The following is a 12,259-nucleotide window of genomic DNA, read 5'->3' as shown; positions in this document are numbered from 1 at the left end:
ACCTTGAATGTCTTACCTTATAACCTAACTTTCTATATTAACCAATTTGGTCGGAGAACCTCTACAACTTATTCCAATGGGAACCGTCACCTCACCTTATCATAATTAAGGTCAATGTCCTCCTTACCTTCTTGATAATTTAAAACTAACATGTCTTTCCTTGCTTTATCAGCTCCAAAGGGACTTTGATCTGAAATGTTCACTTTGTTTCTCTTTCCACAGATATTGCCTGATGTGCTGACCAGATTTTTTTCCTATTTTAATTTCAGAATCTGCGGCAGGAGGACAAGATGGCGGTGTGACGCAGCTCGCAGCGGCCACTCCGGTGGTGATGTCTGTTATTTGTCAAGTAGAGTGCCGTGCACAATCCTGATTTGATGGAGACAGATGTGAGGGCACAGAGGAACATCTGGTGAAATTTCTGAAATGCCTGCTTCGCTGCTGCTGCTACTGTGTGGTCCAGAATCTCCGGAGGAGAAGACCCCGAGTCCTCAGCTTCGCTTGTTGCTTGGCGGCTGGGGCAGGGTCGAAGCGCTCGGCAGAGGATGGTGCTGGGAGAGGCTGTGTCGGAGGGGCTGGTCAAAGGCTCCAAGTTTTCGGACGGACTCAGAGTCCGCTGCAGTCGGGTGCTTCCAATGGTGCTGCATCGGCAAGTTGGCGGCGCTTGGAGGTTCATGGCAGGGAGAGTTCCTCCCTTCTGCCACCTGCCTGAGATGATGAGTCTATTGGGACTTTGAGACTTTTTTTTACCGTGCCCATGGTCTGCTCTTTATCAAGTTATGGTATTGCTTTGCACTGTTGTAACTATATGTTATAATTATGTGGTTTTGTCAGTTTTAGTCTTGGTTTGTCCTGTACTTTCTTGTGATATCATTCTGGAAGAACGTTGTATCATTTTTTAATGCATGCATTTCTAAATGACAATAAACGAGGACTGAGTGTCCTTATAATCTAAATCTACAGTGTGTTGCATACAGAATACAAATCCATCAACACATCCAGAGCTTGGTCTTAAATACTTCTTGTTTGGGAGATTAAACTTCCTTTGACCTACACAGAAAATAGTTCATTATGTAAATGAGAAAATTATTTCTGCCTCTTTTTCTGCTGATTGATGTTCCACTTTATAGTAAATTTAGGTTCTTGCTGTGAAATCATTGAGGTTGCTGTGCAAGAATGATGGGACCTGGAGTGATAGAGCAGTGAAAGGAGTGCATGGAGTAAAGCCAGATCTAACATATAGGGAGGCTTTGAGGAAAGAGAAGCAGAATAAAGGGTGTAAAGGTAGTAAGGTAGAAGGGCTAAAGTGTGTGTACTTCAATGCAAGAAGCATCAGGAACAAAGGTGATGAACTGAGAGCTTGGATACATACATGGAATTATGATGCAGTGACCATTACAGAGACTTGGCTGGCACCAGGGCAGGAATGGATTCTCAATATTCCTGGATTTCAGTGCGTTAAAAGGGATAGAGAGGGGGAAAAAGGGGAGGAGGGGTGGCATTACTGGTCAGGGATACTAGTACAGCTACAGAAAGGGTGGGTAATGTAGCAGGATCCACTTTTGAGTCAGTATAGGTGGAAGTCAGGAACAGGAAGGGAGCAGTTACTCTATTGGGAGTATTCTATAGGCCCCCTGGTAGCAGCAGATATACCGAGGAGCAGATTGGGAGGCAGATTTTGGAAAGGTGCAAAAATAACAGGGTTGTTATCATGGGCGACTTAATATTGATTGGCACCTGATTAGTTCCAAGGGCTTAGGTGGGGCAGCGATTATTAAGTGTGTCCAGGATGGATTCCTGTCACAGTATGTGGACAGGCTGACTAGGGGGAATGCCACACTAGATCTAGTATTAGGTAACAAACCGGGTCAGAACACACATCTCTCAGTGGGTGAGCATCTGGGGGACAGTGACCACCACTCCCTGGCCTTTAGCATTATCATGGAAAAGGACAGAATCAGAGAGGACAGGAAAATTTTTAATTGGGAAGGGCAAATTATGAGGCTATAAGGCTAGAACTTGCGGGTGTGAATTGGGATGATATTTTTGCAGGGAAATGTACCATGGACATGTGGTCGATGTTTAGGGATCTCTTGCAGGATGTTAGGGATAAATCTGTCCCGGTGAGGAAGATAAAGAATGGTAGGGTGAAGGAACCATGGGTGACAAGTGAGGTGGAAAATCTAGTCAGGTGGAAGAAGGCAGCATATATGAGGTTTAAGAAGCAAGGATCAGATGGGTCTATTGAGGAATATAGGGTAGCAAGAATATGAGTGAGGTTGATGTTCTGGAGCATGTTGATATTAAGGAAGAGGAGGTGTTGGAGTTGTTAAAATACATTAGGACAGATAAGTCCCCGGGGTCTGACGGAATATTCCCCAGGCTGCTCCACAAGGCGAGGGAAGAGATTGCTGAGCCTCTGGCTAGGATCTTTATGTCCTTGTTGTTTACAGGAATGGTACCAGAGGATTGGAGGGAGGCGAATGTTGTCCCCTTGTTCAAAAAAGGTAGTAGGGATAGTCCGGGTAATTATAGACCAGTGAGCCTTACGTCTGTAGTGGGAAAGCTGTTGGAAAAGATTCTTAGAGATAGGATCTATGGGTATTTAGAGAATCATGGTCTGATCAGGGACAGTCAGTATGGCTTTGTGAAGGGCAGATCATGTCTGACAAGCCTGATAGAGTTCTTTGAGGAGGTGACCAGGCATATAGATGAGGGTAGTGCAGTGGATGTGATCAATATGGATTTTAGTAAGGCATTTGACAAGGTTCCACATGGTAGGCTTATTCATAAAGTCAGAAGGCATGGGATCCAGGGATGTTTAGCCAGGTGGATTCAGAATTGGCTTGCCTGCAGAAGGCAGAGGGTCGTGGTGGAGGGAGTACATTCGGATTGGAGGGTTGTGACTAGTGGTGTCCCACAAGGATCAGTTCTGGGACCTCTACTTTTCATGATATTAATTAACGACCTGGATGTGGGGGTAGAAGGGTGGGTTGACAAGTTTGCAGATGACACAAAGGTTGGTGGTGTTGTAGATAGTGTAGGGGATTGTCGAAGATTGCAGAGATACATTGCTAGGATGCAGAAGTGGGCTGCGAAGTGGCAGATGGAGTTCAACCCAGAGAAGTGTGAGGTGGTACACTTTGGAAGGACAAACTCCAAGGCAGAGTACAAAGTAAATGGCAGGATACTTGGTAGTGTGGAGGAGCAGAGGGATCTCGGGGTACATGTCCACCGATCCCTGAAAGTTGCCTCACAGGTGGTTAGGGTAGTTAAGAAAGCTTATGGTGTGTTAGCTTTTATAAGTCGAGGGATAGAGTTTAAGAGTCGCGATGTAATGATGCAGCTCTATAAAACTCTGGTTAGGCCACACTTGGAGTCCTGTGTCCAGTTCTGGACACCTCACTATAGGAAGGCTGTGGAAGCATTGGAAAGGGTATGGAGGAGATTTACCAGGATGCTGCCTGGTTTAGAAAGTATGCATTATGACCAGAGATTAAGGGAGCAAGGGCTTTACTCTTTGGAGAGAAGGAGGATGAGAAGAGACATGATAGAGGTGTACAAGATAATAAGAGGAATAGATAGAGTGGATAGCCAGCGCCTCTTCCCCAGGGCACCACTGCTCAATACCAGAGGACATGGCTTTAAGGTAAGGGGTGGGAAGTTCAAGGGGGATATTACAGGAAGGTTTTTTACTCGGAGAGTGGTTGGTGCATGGAATGCACTGCCTGAGTCAGTGGTGGAGACAGATATACTAGACAGGTATTTAGAGGAATTTAAAGTAGTGGGTTATATGGGAGGCAGGGTTTGAGGGTCGGCACAACATTGTGGGCCGAAGGGCCTGTACTATGCTGTACTATACTATACTAAAACAGTACAGCACTGGAAAGGCCAATATCCTCCAACTCTGTATCATCCCTATCCCTCTATTCCCTTCATAGTCATGCCCCTATCTAAAAGCCTCTTGAACTTCACCAAACTGCCAGGTTCCACTACCACAACTGTTAACCTGTTCCAAACAGCCACAAATCTTTGCATAAAATTTAAATTGCCCCAAGTCACCTTCAAAGATCCCTGCTCTAACCTTAAAAAAAATCTCTGGCGTTTGACATGTCTGCTCTGAAGAAAAAAAAAATTACTAACTTATTTATGCCTCTCATAATTTAAAAACCTCCATCAGGTTTCCTCTCAGCCTCTGACACTCTAGGAGAGCAACACAATTCTGTCCAACCTTTCCGTACAGCTCATATCCTCCAATCCAGGCAGCATCTCAGCAATCCTCTTCTGCACACTTTCCAGTCTCTAGAACTTTCCTATTAATGGGGCAACCAGATTTTCACACAATATTCAAAGTAGGGTATGACTAATGTTTTATAAACTGCTAACTCCCCTGCCAATGAAGACAACCATGCCATATGCCATCCTTACCACCCTTATCCACTTACATGGCCACTTTCAGCGAAGTATGGACCTGCACTCCAAGATCCCTCTGTAACCCAATGCTAATACTGGGCCCACTTTTGACTTTCACTTGACATCCCAAAGTGCAACACCTCACACCTGCCCAGATTAAACTCCATCTGCCACTTCTTTGCCTATATCTACAACTTCTTAAAAGAGAGATTAGCTTAATATGTCACATTGGAACATATAGTGAAATTTGTTTGCATCAATGACCAACACCTGAGAATTGTACTATGGACAGCCCACAAGTGTTACTATGCTCCCGGCACCATCGTAACATGCCCACTACTCACTAAACCCTAACCATAAGTCTTTGGAATGTGGGAGGAAACCAGAGCACCCAGAGGAAACGAACACTGTTATGGAGAAAACATACAAACTCCTTATAAAATGCAATGGAAATTGAACCCTGATCCATAAATGCTAATGCTGTAAAGCATTGCACTAACTGCTACACTACCGTGGCTGCCCTATCTATATCCCCCTGCATTCTTTTAAAGTCCATTATATTGTACACAACTCCACCAATCTTGGTGTCATCACAAATTTGTTAATCCAGCCATCTATATTTTAATCCAAGTCATATACAACAAAGATAGCACAGATTTTTGAGGAACACCACTGATCACAGACCTTCCAGCCAGAATAACAGTCTTCTACCCCTACCTCTTCTATGAGCAAGCCAGTTCCAAATCCAACTAGCAATTTACTCTGGATCCTATGCACCTTTACCCTTTGAATCAATCGGACATGAGGGGCCTAACCAAATGCTTAGTAAAGTCCAAGTAGAATACATTCACTGCCTTACCCTCATCAAGCACCTTTGTCATCTCTTCAAAACACTCAAGTTTGTAAGGCATGCCTGCTTTTCCAAAATACCCATACATTCTATCTTTCAGTGTTCACTTCAATAGCTTCCCTTCCACTGATGTGAGATCCACCAGCTGTAATTAACTGAATTACACCTATTTCCTTTCTTGAACAAAGGCACGACATTTGTCACTCTCCAGATCTCACCTGTTGCTAGCAAGGACACAAAGATCTTCATTAAAAACCCAACAATCTCCTTACTTGCTTCTTTTAATCTTCTGAGATACATTGCATCAAGCCCTGGGGACATATCCACCTTAATTCTTTTCACAAGACCCAGCACTTCAGAATCAGAATCAGGTTTGATATCATCAGCATATGTTGTGAAACTTGTTATTTGCTGCAACAGTACAATGCCATACATAATAATAGAAAAAAACATGAATTACAGTCTCTATATGTGTGCCTGTGGGCGTCAGTACCTCCTTCCTGATGGCAGCAATGAGAACAAGGCATGCATGGGTGAAGGGGGTCCCTAATGATGGATGCCGCCTTTTTGAGGCATCGCTCCTTGAAGATGTCATGGATACTACAGAGGCTAGTGGCCATGATAGTCATAGTCATACTTTATTGATCCCGGGGGAAATTGATTTTTGTTACAGTTGCACCATATATAGTAATAAAGTATAAATAATTAAATAGTAATATGTAAATTATGGCAGGAAATAAGTCCAGGACCAGCCTATTGGCTCAGGGTGTCTGACCCTCCAAGGGAGGAGCTGTAAAGTTTGATGTGGCAGGAATGACTTCCTATGACGCTCTGTGTTGCATCTCGGTGGAATGAGTCTCAGGCTGAATGTACTCCTGTGCCCAATCAGATGGAGCTGACTAAGTTTATAACTCTCTGTGGGGTCCTGGCAGGGAGAGAGGGGGGTCCCAATGGAGAGGGAAGGGGAGAGAAAACATAGCAGGCAGAAAGCTCAGGTTTGTTGGGGTGTATGGACCAGGGTTAGTGTGGTTGTGTGGGAGAAGTGTGGTTGTTAGGGTTAAGGTGTGATCATGCAGGCAGTGGGAAAAATATCCCCTAGAGTTTGTAGATCTCACACTGGAGATGCCATATCACTTCACCCTGCCATGTTGTTTTTGGCCCACATCTTCATTTTCCAGGTCCCCCACTTGCCTTCATTGGGATCTTTCTCCTCATTAAATCCATTTTGAAGTTAAAGGTTACCGATATGTTAAAGTGATGGGATTATCATTCATGTTTAATGTTGGAGGGGTTTTAATGTAGGGAATGGGTGCTGTGATTTGGAGGTTGTACACCAACTTGTGGGGGTGTGGAGGGAAGGGGCAGGAATGAGGATAGGGTTGGGCAATAGAGGTAGAGGTTTCACAGCGAAGGGAGGGGGTGGACTGGCAGTGTGGGGAGGGTTTGTGCGGAACTCAGCAGTGGAAGGGGGTGGGGGAGAGGAAAAGAACTGATGGTGCTATGGGCTGAACTTGGTCCTCTGGTGGGGAGAGAGCTCAGGTTTATGGGAATGTGTAGGAGGAGTGTAGATATTAGGTTTAGGGGTAGAGTTAGGAGATGGAGATGCAGGCCTAACCCGTCAGGAGAAAGAGGAGTGAGGATGGGACCTGGTGTTAAAGTAAGTTTGTTTTGTGGGGTTGTGGTCAGGATTAGTCAGGGTGTTGTCCGGGTTAATGGGGGTGTGTGGGCTTTTGAATTAGGGTTAGGGGTTAAGCGTAGGGTTGGGGGATGGAAGTTAGAGGCTGGAAGAGTGAAGGTGTGAAGTTTTTGGGGGGAGGGGGAAGAGGAGGTGCGAGGCTATACCCAAGTCTAAGACATAGCTTCCCTATTTTGTAGTTTTCAGTGATCTCTCTTGTAGTTCCTCCTTAATCTCAAAATATTCCAGCCCACTAACATGTCCCATTTTGATTTCACAATGCTGCAAATCCTTCTCCTTGATAAATACTAACACAAAATACTCATTTAGTACCTCAGCAACTTGCTCTGACATTAAGCACAAATTCCCTCTATCCTTAAGTGGACCTCCCCTTAGTTGTCCTTTTTTTTTGTAATGTAAGTGTAAATTGCCTTTTCAATCTCCTTGATCCTGTTTGTCAATACTATTGCATGGTCCCTTCTGGCCTTCCCAATTGTCTGCTTGAACACTTTCCGGCTATTTTTATATTCTGCGAGGGCTCAGCCTGATTTTAGCTTACAAAACATTACATATACATCCTTTATCTTCCTGACTAAATTTAGCATCTCTTGGGTCATCCAAAGTTACCTTACCATTCCTGTCCTTACTCCTGACTAGAACATGCCAATCCTGAACGCTGATCAACTAGACTTTAAAAAATTCCCATGTCAGATGTGAACTTTCTGACAGCAGCTATTCCTAATCAATACTCCTTAGCTCCTGTCGTAATTTGCCTTTCCACAAGATCCAACTATATCTTACTCATAAATACCTTAAAACACAAAGTTATGGTCAATATTCATAAAGTGTTCACCCACTATCAGCTCTGGCTCATTTTCCCAAATCTAGGCAGACATCCCACCCTGCAAAAACTGATTTCAGGGAGGTAGCACCATCAATTTGCGGGAGACTTCCGGAAGAGGTGGGATGTCTGCAATAGAGTAGCTCCTTAGCAGCTAGCTTAAATAACGTTAGCTATGCTAATGAACGAATGACACCTGTTAAACTCACCTCAACATATCCTTTACAGTCTTAACCCACCATGGGCAATAGAAACGTCACTGTTGCAAACAGTGCAGCAAGCAACACTGTCATTATTTTTGACCCCTATTAGACAGGGGTACTTTAGTGTAGTCTGGGGTGACATACATTTTATATTTTCTTTTTTTTTGGAACACTCTGCCATGGCGCACTCTCTCTCCCTCTCGCAATCGCTCGCGTGCTCTCTCGCACTCTCTCTCTCGCGCTCTTGCTTGCTTGCTCTCGCGCTCGCTCGTGCGCTCTCTGGCTTGCTTTCTCTGGCTCGCTTACTCTCAAAAAATTGATTATCATGATATTGTATATAACTTGCAGGCATCAGGGAGCCACTATTCATATGCGGGAGACTCCTGGAACTTCCAGGAAAGGTGGGGTGTCTGTCTAGGTGCTATATACTTTCTCTTCTGGTTAGATTTTCAACATACTGTTTCAAGAAGTACTCCAGGAAGCACTGAAAATAAAACCCAAAATGCTGTAGTAATGTTTTTTTGAAAGCAAATTTTACCTTAGGCCCAATTTATGGCTGGCTAAATTTCATTTTCTCTACTCAGTGGAAGTACAGAATTAACAATTTAAAAATACAGTATGGCATTTATTATTGTTTCTGCAGTCATTTGCATGTACAATTTTTTGATAGGCTCTTGAAATAAATGGCCATTAATACTTCACATTGAGCAATCTAGGCAGCCATTAAGAGGAAAGTGAATCGGAGGTTTATAATTATTTTTAATGGTGGTCAAATGGAGCATTGAACTAAAATGTAGTACAGTACTCTTTTTCAATACTCAAGACAGGATTTTTTCTCCCCTCTAATCTTTATCAGTTGCTGGTGGTATATGCAAGAGATCCACCAATAAAAAACCTTGCATTTTTTAAAAACTTAAGGATATGTCAAAGTGCTTTACATCCCAGGAAATTATTTCTAAAGTGTAAACCCATGTAGATTGGCTATTGCATCAGCATATGCAATAGACAATCTACATGCAGCCCGTTTCCACACTGGACAGCAATTTTTTTCTAAAGTGTTGGTTCCTCAGTAATGTTCTGTGATTACGATAGAATGATTGAAGCTGAACACAAAATATAATTTTAGACTACTTGTATCACATAGGAATTTGGAGAAACAAAAAATTAACTTTTATTGAATATAATGCACTTAATTGCACAACAGCACTAACACTTTGCAATAGTTCAACTAAACTAAAAACGTTTTGTTGATGATTTTCATTTGTATTCTGTGTCTGAGGCTTCTCGCAAGTATCCAACAATCAGTCAGCATTTGTGGATTCCAGTTTCTCTGATACCATTTCTCCATGACCGCAATGTCCTAGTGAAACCTTTCACTGACATCAGCAAGATTTGCAGAGAAGTAGTTTAAATGGGAATGCAGAAAATGAATCTTCAGTGACATGTCACACTTCATGGTTTTGTGTGCATGAAGCATGCTGTCAACCAGCTGCACATAGTTTGGTGCTCTGTAGTTGCCAAGAACTTTTTAAACAACCTAATTGAATGACTTCCGTGCAATTTTCTCTAGCTCCAAATTGCACTGATGACCTGCTTGCTTTGTGGACAAATACAACAGCTTCCTTAATCTTGGCATCAGTTATTCTGGGAAACATCTGTCTCAAATACCAAAATCCTTCACCTTCCTTGTTCATCACTTTCACAATTTTTTTTCCATAAGCCCTGGTTTTATATGAAGAGGAGGCACAAATATCTTAGTTGAGCCTACAAGCGACTATCTGCCACACTTTTCTGCCCTAGAACCAACTGCTTATGGAGTGGCCAATCCTTTTAATGAAATGAGAATCTTTAGCATGGCTATCCTATTCACAAATGAAACAGTACTGGATGTATCCAAGCTCCATTCCTGGTAGCAGCGTTACAACTTTAGATCACTAGATATTCCAGTTGTAGTTGCTGTATTTCCAAATGTCAGTCTCCTCTCATGTGTACTGCACAGAAGATTGGTATTGAAGGTTGGACATCGCCACGGTGTAGCAGCACAGCTTTCAGGCTTAACACTGAAGAATCAATAAAAAGACACCATTGCGGTGGGTCTTGCTGGCAACCCAAAGCATGCTCAGACAAAACAGAAAACTTTTCTGCTTGCATTGTGGCTAACATTTTAATTGACTTGAATTATGAATTGAAATAATAAATACAGGTGATTTCAAAAAAATGGTGCGTGATAAGAAATTTCATGGTGATTTTCACAGAAATCAATGATACCCCCAAAATTATTCAGGAAACAATATCTTTGTTCTCTGTAATCAGCAACATGAGGGGGCCAAGCAAATCTGCCTTTTTTTGGGATGTAATAATTTTGAGTAATAAATTTTGCACAGAAAATCAAATAAAACTCTGTTGTGAAATAATCAAAACATTAGACTCCTTCTAATGTTGAAGATGCTCCTGTTGGTTCATTTGGAAAAAAAATGATTTTGACTGGTAGGGAACCTACCTGCATTGATTTTCATAACTGTTATTAAGTTATGAAACTTCAAATATTAGCTCATTGAACTGACTGAAGGCACACAATTTAATTTCTCTAGAATGCAGATTTGAGTATGCCAACACTTCAAAGCACCCGAACTTCCTACATATAAATCACAACTGTGCTTTCCCTTTACCTGGTGAAGATAGTCTATGGCATGGTAATTAACCGCTGTAAACATCATGAAACTTCTATCAGTTGTCTAACACTTCTCTTGTATTCCTGCATTACAGGCAGAAAGAATTAACATTTAATGGTGCTAAAAGTGAAATGAAATTGCCATTTTATCTCAGACAAGAGAAAATCTGTAGATGGTGGAAATCCAAGCAACACACACAAAATGCTGGAAGAACTCAGCAGGCCAGGCAGCATCTGGACTCTTTTGATATTTCAGGCCACGTCATCAACTGGACTCTTTTCCAAAGATGCTGTCTGACCTGCTGAGTTCCTCCAACATTAAGTGTGTATTGCTTGCCATTTTATCTGGCAAGCTTTATTTTTATATATAATATAAATTAACTGTGTGCATGTTAGAATTCTATCTTATTAATATATTCATTATATCACAGTTGTTAATTCTATGTTGAGCACTACAGAAAACAGAAATATAATGAAATGTTAAACTCAATATTCCATTTTTGCCTAACATGGGGTTCAAAAGTTTGATAAAAGCAAAACAGCAAATAATTGAGAATAAACTTGGATTATCTATTCTGTACAATACTATCATAGCAAACCAAAACCAAGAGTCAGAAAGAAAAGATCCTGTCTAGAAAGCCTCTCAAGTGGGCTATGAAAATTCCTGAAATGACGTTCAACTTTAAAAGGTCTGACGCACAAAATTAAATTAAATAACAATAGGTGGAATTCGGGATTAATTTTGGCAATGGTTACAAATCAACTAGATTTTAAAAGAAAGGGGAACTGGCATAACAAAGAGCAGCAGAGAGAAGCTGACAAAATGGTTATAAAGTTAGCAAAAGGATGTGGGCTGAATATTACTGAACGGCATGCACAATTAATTAAAGAATTCTTGCATTTCTTTAAATCATTTCCACATCTTTTTTGAATATTTCAAACCCTACAACCGAAGTGCTTTTGAAGTACAAACACTGTTTCTGCATAGAAACACCTAATTTCTGCACAAACTCCCATAAGTAGCAAAAGTACAAGTAATAATTTGAGAAGAGGAAGAATATATGCATTAGGGAAAAATGCATCCTACGCGCAAAACATGGTGGAATATTTGGAGGGGTTAAAAATAACAAAGAAGCCCAATACTTTGAATGAAAAATTCACGAAGCAATCAAAAATTTAATTAGGACGGGAGAAAATGTTTACTCACTATACCGTTTTACATTATAGCTCACAGTTTTTTTTCCCGTGGATGTGAGTATTACAATCGATAGGGTTCCTCGAATCGTGAACTTCAACCTAATGGCGATTCCCCGCTAGCCTAACTGTCGGCGCAGGCGCTGAAGGAGTGAGAGAGATCCTGGGCCCTCCGCCGTGTCCAAGGCAACGCGATTGCCTTCGAGTGAAGTCGGCGGTTGGTTCATTTATCGCTGCTGGTCGTTGGGTTGTGGCATATCACGGCTTTATATATATATAAACTTTGCTTTGCAGCGCAGAATACGGCTATTAGCCCCGTCTGTCAGATACGCTGCTGTTCTGGAGTAAAGGAGGCCATGTGGCGGTTCAATAATACTTATATAGATGCTGTAAATAGAAATTCTATGAGCAA

The 12,259-nt window shown here is 41.9% G+C and overlaps 1 protein-coding gene across 1 annotated transcript in view; it reads right to left on the bottom strand.

Moving 5' to 3' along the window:
- The window catches only part of LOC134347004 (protein shortage in chiasmata 1 ortholog), a 145,606-nt gene extending 133,640 nt beyond the window's left edge, over positions 1-11,966 (bottom strand). The window contains exons 1-2 of the mRNA XM_063048979.1: positions 11,866-11,966; positions 10,652-10,737 (exon numbers count right to left, since the gene is read on the bottom strand). Coding sequence (XP_062905049.1) covers positions 10,652-10,699 — 48 coding nt within the window. The 5' untranslated portion in view covers positions 10,700-10,737; positions 11,866-11,966. The remainder of the gene's footprint in view (positions 1-10,651; positions 10,738-11,865) is intronic.
- Between the last annotated feature and the right edge of the window lie 293 nt (positions 11,967-12,259).

Source organism: Mobula hypostoma, chromosome 5 (genome assembly GCF_963921235.1).
Source record: "Mobula hypostoma chromosome 5, sMobHyp1.1, whole genome shotgun sequence".
Lineage (NCBI taxonomy): Eukaryota > Metazoa > Chordata > Chondrichthyes > Myliobatiformes > Myliobatidae > Mobula > Mobula hypostoma.
The sequence above is the reverse complement of the archived record's forward strand: the minus strand, read 5'-3'. Positions and strand labels throughout refer to the sequence as shown.